A 16,622-nucleotide genomic window follows, 5' to 3' on the forward strand; every position below is an offset into this window, starting at 1 on the left:
CTGATAACTGTTCTTTGCCATTGAATTTTTTGCAAACACATAAAAATAATTATCTGAAATGCTTATCCATTAAGAATTTGTACCATTTTTGGATTTTTTAAATTTTTTTTATTTGGTAGGATAATATTTGATACACCTAAAAATGGCAAATTGGGGCTTTACTATCCCTGTATAACCCCTTATAATTAATATATAGCCCTTTATCTATTATTCATTCATCATCAATGCTCTTATGTTAAAATAAACAGTGATAGTCTCTCAGTTGGAGGGCTAATGCAGAATTATCGCTCCACCTTAAATGTCAAGATTGCCCGACTCCTGGCTTTCACAGACATGATGGGTCGGACAGGCATTCCTCTGTTGAAGACCATAGGGAATATTGACTGAAACGGACTGAACTGTGCCAGTGCATAGGTTATTCTGAATGTCTGATAAATTATTTACAGCTTATTCAAAGCTGAAATTCAATTTTAATCTGCCGTGGCGCAAACACAGACTCAGCTTTTGCCTATAGTGTGTGTTCACTCGTTACGACAAAGTACCTTGATCAGTTCTACACTCTGTGATTCGCAGTGTCAGGTCACAAAGCCACTTGGCTCCCACAGTGAGCTGTCTGTGCTTTGAATAGATGTCAAATCATTAAAGCACCTTGCCCTCCTATCAAGATGAACACAGCAGCTACTAGAGGTTTTTGAAATCATCAAAGTTTGGAAAGCTAAGACATTGGTTTATGGAATGATACGTCAGCGGACTTGTAGAATGATCTTACCTGAGTCCATATCATTTGAAAGACTAGATGAAAGAAGAGGTAGGATTCATGACCAGTCATCAATCATCCAATCAATCAAATCAATCTAAGCTACTGAGGACTACAAACTCCCAAAATAAGGTGCCAGAACCAGTTTCAAATTCATTAACATATCTGCTACGATGTGGGTTGTAAGCAGCGGTCGAGATTAAATATTCAAACGAACAAATTAATTTTGATGAGCTGCCTGCCAATCTAATAACTATATTATTCCACCATGGTAATTTTTGTTTGGCTTGAGGTTAATTCGGAAAGACTCCTCGAGATTGTCATGCAGGTGGAGATGAGCATAAACGCTCTAACCTTCTCAAGGCAGAAGTAGCAATATGAATGGTGTAAAGGACGATATGTATCTTACTGTTTTTTCAGTAAGAAATAAGGAATGGAAAACAAGGCCTTTGAATTTCAGTTTATCACATAAATATTCTAGGGTCATAGATCATAAGTCTTAAATAATTACAGTTACTAAAAAGTCTGATTTCCAAAAGGTATACTATACTGCAAATGTATTGAGACAAATACTTTGAAACCCCTATTTATCTAGGGAGTTGAGTAAGGACGCATTCATGCCCAGTCCTGCCAGTCTTTTGAGGGAGACTTTACTAACCTTCAGGCTACTACTGCCCGAATGTAAACAAGAAAACCTTTATGCAGCTCTGTACTAATCAGTGTTATAGAGCACTGAGCAAGAAGTTTTACAAAAAATAACAGTTCACAAGACTTAAATATCTGTTTGTACACAAAGCTTGTATCTGGTTATAACTCCTATTGTTGCTATGTGACTGTTGACTGTTGTTGCGCTCTTTTGATAAGAGATGAAATATTGTTGGCTCATTGCAAGCTCTCACTGCTGTTGGAAATGCTCAACAGTGAGTCACCAGTAGAGGCTGGTGACTCAAAAAGTTGGGGAGGACAGGACTCAGAACATTCACAGTAAATTGTGGGGTAAAATGATCAAAAATAGCCCAAAAATGTATGGCGATTAACTCTACTGTGGTCAAGACTAAAAGACCTATAATACTTTTTAAAGGAAAAAGTCTAAAAAAATTAAAGAAGCTCACCCTCCCTATTCTCTATGGTCCTGACTCCCCTGATCCTCTCTATTGATAAAAACAAGGAAAAAGAAGCCAGCACATTAAAGTAAATTTGAATAACCCATTTATTTATTTTTCACAAAATTAATATTTTCTTCTAGACCATTACCTGTTTTGTGTCCACACCAACAGGAATGATAAAAAAGCATACCAATCTTCAGTTTTTTCTGTTCAAGACAGGTTAAAAGCCCCATAATCTTCCATACTGCACCTAAATTATTTCAGGTAGTGCTCTGAGTTGAGGTACTTCTCCCCAATAACTGTCTTTTCAACTGTCCCAACAATGTAACTTTGTGTTTTAAATCAAATGCACTTAATAATATATAACCTATAAAAACACATTTTAATTTAGAAAACTCAGAAAACGTGTTAAGAAAGCTTGTGTTTTCTTAAAAAAAAAAAAAAAAAAAAAAAAAAGTCCCTCTGATGGTGGAGACAATTAAATTAAATTACATTAAAACCTTTAGTGCCACCTACAGGTCATATGCACAGAATATGGACAACATGAATTTGCATATTATTTATATTATTTACCCTCATTCTACCGACTGGGGTACCCGCAGACCCCAGAGGTATACTTTTTGTCATATCGCACAGGTGCTTTATTCTATCATTCCAATTTTTCATGACTTTGTCAATCAATTTGTTCCTAATGACTTCATATCATTGTTTTCTGTTTCTGTTTTAATTAGTGCTTTTTAAAAATACCAATGTATTGAGGTCCTGGGGGACCCCAGTCAAAAGCACCAAATTCCGCCTATGCAGTTTTAATAGATGGAACTATTTATTGAGTTCATGTTTGCCATGGGTCCTAATTTAAAGTATCACACACTATCGGGGGGGGGGGGGGGGGGGGGCACTCTGTCAGTCATTTTGAAGGAGACAGACACAGATGCAGCAGACACAGATTTCCTCATGTGCTCTGTCAACAACCCTAAATACTGCTCTTCCTAAGGTAGGATGATGTTCAAAGTCAGAAATACAATACATCATTATAATATCATAACTGTAACTTTCCTAAAATAATAATAATCTGTTTTTTTTTTCAGATTACATTAATTACATAACTAATAATGTTCTGAGAAGAAATAAGTTAACATTTTGCTATGATGGTTGTTTCTTACAGTAGTTTATTCTTGGGGTCCCCAGGGACCCCAGTCGGTAGTCCTTGTATGTTAAATATGTTGGTGGGATGAGGATTAAAACCTTGTATAGTGTCCTTGTAGCCAGTCATTGTGGGAATAAGTCATGCCAGCTAAAGGTCAATGAATGGGTGAGTGTACAACACCTATTATTACTTGACTAAAAATGTATTCTTTTGCATCAAAACTTTGTCATCATACTGCCTGACCATTCAGCATTTTTCTTGAAGTTATAAACTGCTGTGAAGTAAAGGAAAAAACATTAAGTATTAACAACCAGCTACAACAAAGGAAATAGATAAAAAAATAAAAAAATAGGCTTGAAAGTAATAGTACATAATAGTTTAGTGAACTACAAGTACACTATCAAATTGAAGTCAAAAGGACTTAGATATTAGACTAACAACAAACAAATTCACAAAGCTTCTTTAGTACAATGAGAGTCGTAACAGGTTATCAGTTTAATACAAGGTTAGAAAATATTTGTTTTCAATTGTGTCTTTAAAGAAGATAGTTTGCTCATTTCCTTTCCAAAGTTTGGGGCCTCACCTAAAACTTGCAACAACTTTTTTTTGCCTAACTTGCCTAAAAATCAAATTTACCTGACACTAGATTGTACTGTGAGACTGTTACAGATTACAATGTTTTTAACTTAATAGACTTTTTGAAAAAACTGATGGTGTTGACAAAACCTAAGGATGTCATTTCAGGTGGCAGAATGTTAGAATAAATACTGTTTAAAATTGACATTCATTGTTTGACATGTTGCACATGCCTCTGTTTCACTCAGTGTATAAAATCACAACTTATTTTGTTTTTTACACAGGTCAAAACGGCAATCAATAAAATCCATAATATTTTAAAATTATGATAAAAAATATGGATGTACAAAGTTCCCCCAGTTTCAACATTTTAATTAAAATTTTCATCATGATTAACAAAATCTCTGTAAGACACATTATGTCCCCGTTCTGTTGGATAAAATAAAGAATGAAATAATATAATTGCTGAAAAGGAAGTATATAATAAATGATTCCAGCATATAACATTATCTAGTCTATATCCTGAATAAAGATATACTGTCATGCTTTATATTATCTGTTGAGTTACATTACAGTCCACCTTATGCTGTCTTATGCAAATACTAAACTATGGTGCATTTAATTGGAGAGTTGCTTGCATACTGTCAGGTGGTGGTTGACTATTATTGCTCTCTCCAACAACTGCAAACAGCTATAAGGCTGAAGCTAGGAATAATGAAAGAAATTACCATGGACAACCCAAACAAAGAATCATTCTGACTAACTTGGTATCCAACTATAAGTTTGACACTCAACATTTCTCAAAAAATTCTTGAAACGCAGAGCCCCTTTGTTATGAATAATACTTTACTGGGAGTTCTGATACTGAAGCACCGAATATCATAAATGAAATCTCCATTCACATAATCCAAGGCAGCAAAGGGATGTTGGGACATCACTTCACTCAAAGATGTTTCTTCCACCAGGGCTAGAGAGCGGCTTGCCACCAAGACGAGCAGTTCCCTACAAAGAGAGAATGGGCGCACACACACACGCATACACACACACAGTTAAAAAGTAAAAAACGGTACCTTCATTCTTGAAAGAATTATTGTGAATATATTGAGCCACATACCCCAGCCTGTCCTTTAGAGAAGTTAGCATGTGCATAAAGAAGCACTGCAATGTCGTTATGTCCTGCCTCCAATGCAATGGACAGGGCTGTGCTTTCATCCTGTGTACACAGAGACAAAGCATTGACATTCTGAAAAGATTTGCTCTATATCGTAATTTACTGATAGAATATGCATCACATTATACACACTACAGTACTGTATTTGCCCCCCCCAAAATGTTTGATTTAAAGGTAATTGTTTGTGCAAAAGTTTATGACACGTTTACTGTCTGTTTGTGTGATGCCATGTGTAAGAGACACACATAAAATCCTGCAGAGCTTAAAGCCACCAGGCCCAAAGAGGCTGCACAGGGTGGCAGGAATGACTCACTTACACTGTCAGTCAGGGTGGCATTGCAATCTGGCTGTGCCAGCAGTAGTTTAACAATGTCAGCATGGCCATGCTCGCTTGCGCACATCAATGCCGTGGAGCCCTCATCGTCCTGGAGATTGACCTCTGCCCCCTGCGCCAGGAGTGCCTGCACCATGTCCATCCTGCCATGGCTCACTGCCAGCATCAGCGCTGTCTGACCTGCCTGGAGGTGCAGAATGCAGGGGTCAAACACAAACAGCAGGTTAATGCGACTGAATCTACGCATCGCAACCATTACACATATAGACCTGCAGCTTGTCTGATGAACCGAGACATTTGCACTCTCTTCATCATTCACTCCTTGAATATACACATACAGCATGCACACACACATGCACACATACACTCTCACTACTATACTCACTTTCCCTGCATTGTTTTTTATTTGCCTTACACATTTAATTTATTTATGCTTTTTATTGTTTTTGTATTGACTTTTTAAGTCACAAAGATTCTGTGCACAGTTCACCTATGTCTGTCACATTGATTTTTAATTTTTTTTTCTCTCACCTACAGTTTGTTTTCTCTTCTTTTCTCTGGTTTCACCATATCTATGCATGAATAAACTAAACCCACTCCTATGTTCAGAAGAATCAAACTACAAATATAATAACCCAAAGGAAAAAAACACACATCCTTTTATGGTATGAATGAGTCAACAACAGGCTTACTCATCATCACAGCATATGGAAAGAATTTAGAGAAAGAGACAACAAAGTCAGCCTGTAGGACATCACACCCACTAGTCCTGGGCAACAGACTAACCTGGCTGGCCTTGGCATTGACGTCTCCTTTTGTGAAGAGCTCCTCCACCACTCTCATGTCCTCTGGAGTCTCCACAGCTGCAAGTGCAGCCAGCATGATGGGCGTGTAGCCTGCCTTGTTTTGCTGATTCACGTTGCACACTTCTGTAGTGATGGTAGTCAGTGGGGTCAAGTGAGGAGAACAAACATATGAGAAGGAAGTTATGTGGATATAAAAAAGAAAGAGGTGAACATCATTTTTTATCATTAGGTTAACCACAAAGGTCATTGGTGGTTCTTTCAAACCCTTTACAGTGACTGCACCAAGGTTCATCTCGTAAGGAATTGTAGAACATGGTTTTGTACACGGCCTATTCTAATAAAGAAAATGAGCATAACTGATTGTGACTCCGCTAAAGCTGCAATAAGTGACATTTTCTGACCACTAGAGGGTGACAGAAACTGCAACACATTTGTAAATAACCCACAGCAAGGCCACTGCACTATTGAGGCCTACCAAGGACATACATTGCAAAGCTCCGTGCATAAAGGCTAATAGCTAAGCTAACCATACCTACGTTGAAGTCTTGCTGGTTACTAATCTCCCTTTGCCAGGCCTTTCTCCCACTGAAGGTTACATGTCCCGTAATGACAAGTGAAGAGGTGGGTAGCAAGTTTGCTAGAGAGCCGCTTTCAAAATTAAAATCACCTTAAATCTTTCAAGGAATTCTGAGAATCTGCCTTATCTTCAACTAGCCACCATCTGGCCTAGCTCATTTGTACTTGACCAGACTGAACAAAAAGTCAGATAAAATCACCACTGACACTCCCACCCTCTAAACAAGGATACTGAGGATATGTGAACTTGAGGGGCAGAAATCAGATTTAGTAGGACCAAAAAAAAGGCCTTGAAACTCATTAATTCCCTCAGCCATCACTGAACCCATGTAGCAACTTATAATGTAATAACTGCAGGATAATGTAATAACTTGTCACAATGTAACAAATGTGCCTCTAAATGGGATATTACTTTATTCTACTAAAATACTAAAATATTCTTAACTGATGACGCAATAATAATACTGCCTAATAATGTAATACCTCGAAGGATAAGAATAATTTTATAACTCAAGTTATTACTTTTGATTAGGCAGTATTATTACATCAGTTAAAAATATATTACACCCCTTATGAAGTAATAATCGCCTGTTAATGTAATAATGTGGTGTTATTAAATTATCCAGCAATTGACTGTTGGTTGTAATTGTGTGTATTTTAAACTGCGCTACAAATTGCTCATTGAGGACATTAAAGTTTTGTAATGTAATCTCCCTATGTGCCCAGAGAAGACCAAGGCCCCTAAATGACTCTCATTGTTTGCAGCCTTGAACATTGTGCCCCTCTAAAGAACTACCGGTTCTAGACCCAGCAGGAGTCATATTAGAAAGAGCTGAATACTCTTATGGAGTAGATGCAAGTTGAAGTGCCACTGACAGCTTCCCTACACTGTTCTAGCTTCAGCATCTGTACCAGCCCACATAAAGAAAACATCAATCCTTCTGCTAGAATAGTAGACCAAGAATCAGTTTCTTAGCAAGTGCAATTCATTCGAGCCCAACTGCTTTCACATGCTGAGAACTACTCACACTTTCAAAAGTAAAATTACCATTTTGTAATAATTGACTATGAACCTAACAATGACAAACATCTCACTTGATTGGCTATGCTACTGTTAACAGAATTAATCATTCATCCTATTGTCATGATGAGCTAAGGTTTCTTTCATTTGAGCAATTATTTTTTCTTCGCTATTGTATATGATTCATTCATATTGTGCAGTGATGCCTGATAGCGAATACTATTGAATGAACTGTTGGAGGAGCAATTTTACCCGTGAAACTGATATTGGCTATAATTCAGTACCCGTTATTATTCATTTCAGCACCCATGTTTTTTGAGAGCAAACACAGAAGGACAGAAAAGAGTGCTGGAGGACTTCATGCAAGACACCTTCCTATGCAGTGCAATGAACCTAAAACAGGCTAAACCCAGGACTATGTTAGTTTATGCTTTTAATTAGTCGAGCACAAAGGATAATTTTAGCCCAAACTATCTTCTTTTAAGTCACTAATGAAAACACATTAGTATATACTTGTAACTGATGATTATTTTCTGTCTGCATTACTTAATTAATTGTTATGGTATTCTATTAAGTAGGCACAGAAATTGTGGTTTCTGAACTGTAAATAGCACCAGCAGGATCATTTGTCCTTAGCTTTTTTGTTGGGATTGTATTTGTAAAATTACAGGGAAATATAAAATGCTCTCCACTGAGGAAAGGGAAGGGGAGAGAAGAAAATAAATGTCAAAATGTTAGCATAGAGATGATCTCTTGTTGCCCTGTGGATATATTACCTGCATCCAGCATCTTCTTGACAACGCCAAAGTTGGAGTGAGACACACTGTAGTGAAGAGCTGTGTTTCCATTGCCATCAGCCAAATTTGCTACATGTTGCAATACCGAGGGTGATATAACCCTAAACGCTGACAAGTAGTCTTCCACAATGTTAGGAACTGCTGATTTTTGGCTGGACACGCGGAACCACTCTTGCTGGAGTGTGTGTAGACAGGCATGCTGAGGGAGACAAGAATACAAGCACTCAGGTATGTGTATTAAAAAAAAAAAAGAATGTTTTTTAGCCATGCCTCAGTTTTGCAAGTTTCCATAATTCACAGTGTGCAGAGCAATTTCAACTTTGGATAGTTATGGACATGCTGTAATTATGGGGATGTGACATAAACAAAGAAGACAATAAACAAATAACTCACTATAAAAGAGCTCCAAAACAACCCCATAAAGGGAAGGAATAGAGAAAGAAAAGAGGCTGTCTTCATTTCATCCACAAAAAAAGCCAACATATTTTTTAAAATGTTGGGAGGAGTTTCATTAGAATATCAAGTTTCACTGTAGCCTCTATTTGTAACTTATAAACTCTATTGCCTCTTTTGCATTATCCTCTCTATCTGTTCACCTAATTATAGCAGAAGTCAAGAAGTCCCTTTCACTTAAAAATAACATTGTTTTTTTAGGTCAAGAAAGATTCCGTGGCAGAAAATTACAGAGTTGACACATTCCTGGGCTTTTTGTGTCCAATGCCAAACTCATTTCTTTTTTAAATGACATACTTGAACACACCCTGCATCAGCATTTCTCCACCCCCATCCCTTCCACACTCATGCCCTTGAAAACACATAAACATACATACACACATAGGCAGGCAGGCGCACCCACACGCGCACACACACACACACACACACACGCACACACACACACACACACACACACACACACGCACAGCTTCTAGGCCTCTCATACTGAATATGGTAAGTAAAACTTACCAGGTCCCTGCTGGATAAAGTCGTGTCATCACTCAGGTGGATCCTTAAGGCTTGACATGCAGAAAACATCTTTTCACTTAGCTTAAACCTTAAGGGAAAAAAATGCAACTGCTTACTAGGCGCTAGTTTACAATTCAGAGGATCTCTGTGGTAAAAGTTAGCTTGAGTACACTAATATATAGATTATTATTATGTTATTAGGGTGATGTTCTTTAATGCAGAAACCTTATTCAAATACAAGATGAATGAATTTTAAAACCTTGTAGACTCCTACCTCTGTTGTGTATCTGATGTCGCAGAGCCTTTCAGGTCCCTGCTGGAGACACCTTTGCCCTGTCCATCTTGATCAGACTGGCCGGGAACTTCCCTCCATTTTCTGTTGCCTTTCTGTTCCTCTTCCTCAGCGTTAGCCTCCTCACTGGCAGACGGCCCATAAATTGACATGGGGTCTAATCTAAGGACAAACCACAAGGATTTAATACACTGAAACTACATGAACATACCCAGGCATGCGCATATACACAGCATACACCCCACAATGGACAAAGCCTGAGGACATGGTATCCATCACAACATAACAAATAAGAGGTTATACAGGAGAACCTTACCCTGTGGTCACCCTCATAAACTTCAAGGTCTTCCTGTTGCTGCTGCAGCCTTGGTCACCATTTTGTTTCTTCATGATAGACCGCAGCATATTGACATTAGTTGGCCTGTCTAGGGACAACCATGGAACACAAGCCTCTGAATCCTAATATACAGCACACTTAATTAATATCATTGTGACATTTGGAAGGTATTAACTTGTATTAAGTACAATCCATGTAGTTAATTTTAAAAAGTCAGATATAAAGCCAGTAGGTCAATCTGGATCAGTAGGATTTACTAAGAATGTAAATTCATAAGAAGTGCTGGTTGTGCACCATTTTTTTCTTACAAATGTAAAAGCATCATTTTAAAAGGGAAAGCATTCTCTCACACAAGTCCTTCCTACAAAGCCACTCAATTTTAGACCCTCTTCAGCCACAAACTGCTATGAAATGTATGCTTTCCCAAAACCCAATATCATACCAAACATAGCAAGTGTACGCCTCAAAGCGTCAATTTGCCAAGCCAAAAACAGCCACTTCCTCTAAACTTCATACCAGTTTAAAGTGGGACTTGGGAGTGGTCTGTGAATAGAATATTTTTAATCTTTTGAACAGACAGTGGCACTTTTACCCTCCTGATGTTTACTGTATCTCTCAGCAAGATGAGCTTTGAACATAACAGATAAAGGGATTATACAGGACTAACACACTGACACACACACGCATGCATGCACACACAGATTTACCTTGCAGAGCTGAGGATGCCTGTTGTTCTATCATTTGGATCCTTCTTTTCACCTCTGATTCATTACAACTGAGTTGATAGATTTCTGACTTTGCTTTATCACTATTAGAGGAGTCATTTGAGAGCTGAGACAGGGACTGAAATGCTCTGTTGGCTGCAGCAGAGAAAAGGGATGTCAGTTAAGTTTTTGAATGGTACCAAAATATATTTAACAAAGTAAATAATGAACACCAATCCCTGCAGTGCTACCTGTAGACTGTGAGTCTAGAGGATGGACTTCTGTTCCTCCTTGTGCCGTGGCTGTGTTTATGCAGGTCAGCTTGGAGCTAATATTTCCTAGGCTGCTTTGCTGCTGGACAAACACCTCCCCCTGCTCACTGTAGCTCTCTGTGAGCAGGCCCTGCTGCTCTCTTAGCAGCCTCTGCATCTTCTCTATGTAATGGTTCAGCTCTGGGTCCCACTGGGACTGTGCAGACTGCTGGCACATATGGCCACGTATTTGGGGTGAAACTGAGAAATCCCGTATTTTCCCCTCTCCTACACCAATGCTCCTAGTCTTGGTGGGGTCAGGTAGATGGGAGGGTCCACAGGCCATATTCCGTGTTTTCAGTCCAACCAAGAAATTCTCATTAATGTTTGTGAATCCAACACCTGTATCTCGGGTTGCCTTGGTCACTGTCACTGGTGTTTGTTTTAAGGTACTTCCTACCAATGTTGCGGTTCCTACGCCAACTGAGCGGGTCTCTGGGATACCTTGGATGTCTCGGACCCTGTTGCCAACGGACACTGTCCTCGTAACAGTCTGAGTGGTGTTGGTGTGCTTGTCTTGGGTATTGAGGACAGTGTTGGTGCTGGAGTTGGTGTTGAAGGCATGTCTGGTACTGGTAAAGCGTGACACTGAATTGGACTGAATTGTGTTGGTGCGCTGTGAGGCTGTCTGCGGTGATGCCATGATGCCCAGATCAACCCCTCTGACTGGATCTGTGGCCATACCAAGAGAAACCACTTCCTTTGCCTCACTAATCTTCATGCCAACTGAACAGTACTCACAAGTCAGTGAACGATGCTCCATCTGTCCTTTCCCAGACCCCAAATTCTCCATTGTTATATCTGTGTTGGTTTCTGCATCACACACCTTTATCTCCGTCCCAACCCCCTGTGTGTTTGTAATAACTTGTATCCCCACACACTGTTCCCTGCTCTCCACTCGCTCCCTTACCTCCCAGTGGCTCATGGGTACATCCGGGCCTGTGCTTACATTCCTAAGGTCAGGCATACAAGATACTCCCACAGTACATCTCTTCACCTCAGTCATCTCCCCTGTGCTGGCATCTCGGTGCTCTGTATGGTTACCCACTCCCTGGCTCCTGGTGTGAGGCCTAGCCTCAGTGCCCGTGCTCTCAGTAGATGGCTTAGCAATGGAGGCCTTGTCGACCCGGTTTCTAGCCCCTGCAGCTTGAAGCTCCAGCTTCAGACGGCTCATCTCTGTCTGGAGAGCTGATTCTTTCAACTCTGCTTCCAAGTGACAGATTCTCTCCTTCAGGGCCTCAATTATTTGTTGCTGGGCATCAAGCTCTGCCTCCCGTTCTGTGACAATTCCAAGATTGACTTCAGATACTCCTGTTGCAATGGACCTTGTCTCTATCTTTTCAGTGTCCACATATTTGTTTTCTTTTGTGGGTTTAGACAAGATGATGCCTATATCATCATCAGTTCCAATAGCAACTGACTTGACAGGTCTGTCATGCAGTGTGCTATAGCTTATTCCATGCCGTGCTTGCAAACGTCCACCCTTGATGGTCCTTTCCAGTGCCTGCATCTCTTCAGTCAGTTGCCTGAACTCCCTGAGGCCAGTGCAGTCACTTTGCACTATGCCCTCAAGTCCTTCCTCAGTCTTCACCTGGTTCTCAAACTCAGAGACCCTCTGGAAGTGGTCAGAACTCCCTACACTATATGCTCTCCTCCAGATCACATCGTTTAGGTCCTGGTTGTCATTCTGGTTCTTGAACTGAGAGACCAGTTGTCTCTTTTCCTCCTGAAGGACCGAGATCTTCACCTGCAGGATAGGGATTATTTTCACCTGCTCCTCCAGCTCCTTCAGCCTCTGCAGAGCTACCACCATCTGGTCACGGACATGCTGCAGGTGCATGGGGCCAAGACTAACTGGGGTGGATCTGCCAGAGCTCTGTGGGCTCAGCCTCAGGGACCCTGTGCTGCCTCTACTGCCAAGGGCGGAGCTAAGGTGGACAGTCAAATCACCCCCAGTGCCTGTAGGCTTGTTCCCATTGTTGTTCTGGTTAAATGCACCCAAGCCAGTGAAAGGAGATAGTGACCCAGTGGAGCCTATGCCTCCAAAGCTGGCCAGGCGTCGACGGGGATGGGGCTCAGGTGGAGGCTGGATGGTCCTCTCCTGCTCCAAACGTTTGCGGGTCTCCATAAGGGTCTTTTCCACCAGGGGGTTGTGTCTGGGTAATGTAAGAGATCTCGCTGCAGGCAGAGGCTTCGACTCAGGAAGTATCTGAGAGGCTGCTGGTCCTTCATTCCTGGAGGGTGGGTTATCCGAGGAGGAACCATGGGGTGGAGGACGAGGGGGTCGACCTCTGGTCATAGAAGACATGGCCAATAGTCTAGTATCATCACTGCTAGATGATGACAGGGATTCTGAGGAATGCCATTGGCCAGGTGAAGTTTCATTTTGTGGTTTTTCCACATTATTCACGGCCACTCTGGGCCTCCTCTTAAGACTTAGTCGCTTAATGGTGGTGCTGTTCTGAAAATCGTCCACACACTTGAGGTAGCCCAGGTCCAGCTGATAACTGTAGGCTGCCTCTGGGTAGTAAGGCACACACTCTTCAGTGCCTTTTCCACTGTGACCTGTTTGGATCCATAGTGGGAAAACAGCAATAATTTATTTCTCTTACATATGTAGCAAAAATTAATCCAAACATTGGGTTGGAAAGTGGGAAATCTGAAACAAAGGATGTAGAAATAACAAAATTCCTATGTTCCCCTGATTGCATGTGGCAATCATGAAATTATGACTCAGTAAAAGAGAAAACCACAGTAAACATGCACCATGCATTGTGATACTAGAAATCTACAATTTCAAATAGTAAAACTCTTTCAAAAAATAAAACATTGTTTGCCTCACCGACTCGAGTGCAAATATTCACGAATAATTCACATTCAGAATCTAAGTAAATATCCTGAACAACTCTTTGTAACAAACAAATATCATTATTGAAAAGCTGTGATAACATTCTGTAAGACTTACTGCACATAAGCGTATTTTTTTATTTACTTCAGATCCTGCAGTACCATTTGTTCTTACCTCAGTATTATATGTTCATCTGTGACAACTTCGATCTGAGTCTAGAGTCTTCTCTCACCCCAAAATGTTTTTGACTATAATCTCTCTTTGCCTATCCCACCAGTGGAGGAGGGACAGAAGAGGATTTACCAAGCGTGTAGACACACAGTTTTGAATAGTGATTGGCTGACACTTCTCTCCAAATGGTACGTCTCTCTGCATAGACTGGACCCACTCTATAATTACTGTGCAAGCCTCCCTATAAATGCCCAACCATATTCTAGGCAGTTTTTCTCAACCACAGACATCTTCCAAGTATTTCAGCCACTGAATAAACAAAAGAAAAAACTCTCTAACCCTTTCTCATTCATCCACTGACACTTTACTGAATAAATGTTGTAATCCATCAAACCAGCAGAACAGTATTTAAGTGGTTAGGTGTTGAAATGTATAGGTGAAAAGAATGTACATTAAAGTTGTTGGAGATGAAGTTCTTTCTTATCTTTGATATGTTACGTTTTAGGTTTTCCTTAAGTCAACATTAAATGGCAATGTAACCACTATAAACAAAGGGTGGAATACATTTGTGCATTATACATATGAAATTGCAGAAATTAAGCATCAAGCAAAAAGAGTTAGCGAATCAGTTACCTGACCCATTTCTCAAGATGTAACCGCCTTGAGCCATGGACGTATTTCACAGTTTATCAATAATGGAGTGATCCGTTCACTTACGTCCAGCCAGGTCTTTGAATAAATCTGTATATTAGAAATCAAAATGAGAAAAAAAAACAACAAAAACAAATAATAATTTAATATCTTTATCATTTACATTTATCTATCATTCTCTTTCCTTATACATTCATTGTCCTTTTGCATCACTCTGTCAAGTGCACAAACTCTCTCTCTCTCTAACTCTCTCTCCCTCTCTCTGTCTCTTGGCTCAAAGCCAACAGTCAATAACAGATAACCTTACAATGCTTGCATAAAGGAAATGTAATGCCATGCTAGACACATTACAGATAATACTGCAAATGCACATTAAGCAAAAGGCTGAGCTTCAGAGCATAATGATGACTCGCTGTACTGCAAAGCTGTATCACTTTTCCTGTAAGTAAGCATCTCAAGTTCTCAGAACATGGCATTTTTTGGTAGACTTTCTCTCAAAGAATCTCACAGACAAAATATGCACTCTGTCAGTTGTTTTAGCATTTGTACCGTATCCTTTATACCCCCTTCACAGACAAATACATTGGACAATTAGTTTGTTGTGCGGCACATAATATATAAGATAATATGGTTACAATCTAGCAAAAGTTAATAAAAGATAAGATACGATAAGATCCAAATTACGTTGTTCCAGCAGAAAAAGTAATAGGATTCATCAGGGGAAAGGAAATAGAATATAAGCATACAATGCAAAGATAAAAAATAAGCAATAAAAATAGTAGCAATAATAAAATAAAAGCAACAGAATAGAATGTAAACAATTGTGGGATTATGTAAACATATGTTGTTGACAATTGGAACACTTTAAGTAGACCGTATAATGTATAAAAAGAAACGCATTACTAACATTTTTGTTGTTACGAACAGATGTTACTAACAGTCTCAACTACTTAAATATGGATTACAATATGTAACATTTGGTGTACATGTAGGTTTAAGTAAATATATAGGTATGCATACATATAATATTTGCTAAAAATATGTAGTACATATCAAGTACATATTAACACGTTTGCTATACGCGTAAAGCAAATAATGTATAAACTGTGTTATAAAAGTGTAACATATAAGACTGGAAAAACTTGTACTGACTTTTTCTAAGTCAAAAGTGATTTCAATTGACAACAAATGACAACAACTCTTGTGATTCAATTTAGGTCATTTTATGTGTCGAGCTGGCAGTGGACATTTTGAAATACTGTATTGACCTTTAAAAAAGTGTCTATTTGAAGACTCTGTTTCGGTGGTAAAAAGCCACGTTGGGCCTATGCTAAGCACCAAGCCTGAGAGAGAGAGTCCCAGACCAGATCCAAAACAGGCCTCATTCAAACTCCACACTGCCCTCTATAGGGGAGCATACTCCATGAGGGTTACTAAGGAATTGTTTTGTAGCTGTGATGATACATGATGAGCCACATTCAGTGCTATATGTCAGTGACATATATCAGCATATCTCTGTAGTCATTACTTTCTCAGACAATGACACAAATTTGCTTTTCTGAAACCTATAGTATGTGAACAAGAAAACATATGACATAAAGTCTCAAGCAATGGTCTCTAAGAGCTCTAGCAAGTTCTCTTTATAGAGTTAGCCACAATGACCCAAATTCTCTGACTGCTGCTCACAGACATAAATGCTAAAGCGGAATGTGGGAACGCTAATTAGAGAAGGAGGGGTGGAGTCAAGTTTGCAGGTTAGAAACACAAGAGATGGATGGAAAAGAAAGAATTTGGAGTAAATAGATAAAATACGAATGTGTGTGAGAGAGGGAGAGAAAACAGAAAAAGCGAGGTATCAGATTTAGATCGATCCCATACAAGAAAACACTGACCACATCTATAGATCTGTAGCCTACTCCACACATCATTTGCTGCATGGTAACCATACTGAATATACTGTCAGTGTATGCACATTTATAAAATGCATAAAGGTGAAAATGTCAACATATTAATCTGACACCTCGCTCACTTTCTCTCTCTCATACTGTTTCTGT

General features: G+C 39.5%; 1 protein-coding gene across 1 annotated transcript; it reads right to left on the bottom strand.

The window, feature by feature from the left end:
* Positions 1-4,012: 4,012 nt before the first annotated feature.
* Positions 4,013-14,587, bottom strand: LOC139921734 (KN motif and ankyrin repeat domain-containing protein 1-like). The gene is made up of 12 exons (XM_071912050.2): positions 14,551-14,587; positions 11,131-13,463; positions 10,839-11,067; positions 10,591-10,743; positions 9,863-9,971; positions 9,529-9,708; positions 9,255-9,342; positions 8,271-8,490; positions 5,878-6,020; positions 5,075-5,275; positions 4,699-4,799; positions 4,013-4,583 (listed from the first exon to the last, which is right to left on the bottom strand). The coding sequence occupies exons 1-12, from the start codon at positions 14,585-14,587 to the stop codon at positions 4,526-4,528; spliced, it is 3,852 nt and encodes a 1,283-aa protein (XP_071768151.2). The 3' UTR covers positions 4,013-4,525.
* Positions 14,588-16,622: the final 2,035 nt, after the last annotated feature.

This window comes from Centroberyx gerrardi, chromosome 2 (assembly GCF_048128805.1).
Source record: "Centroberyx gerrardi isolate f3 chromosome 2, fCenGer3.hap1.cur.20231027, whole genome shotgun sequence".
NCBI lineage: Eukaryota > Metazoa > Chordata > Actinopteri > Beryciformes > Berycidae > Centroberyx > Centroberyx gerrardi.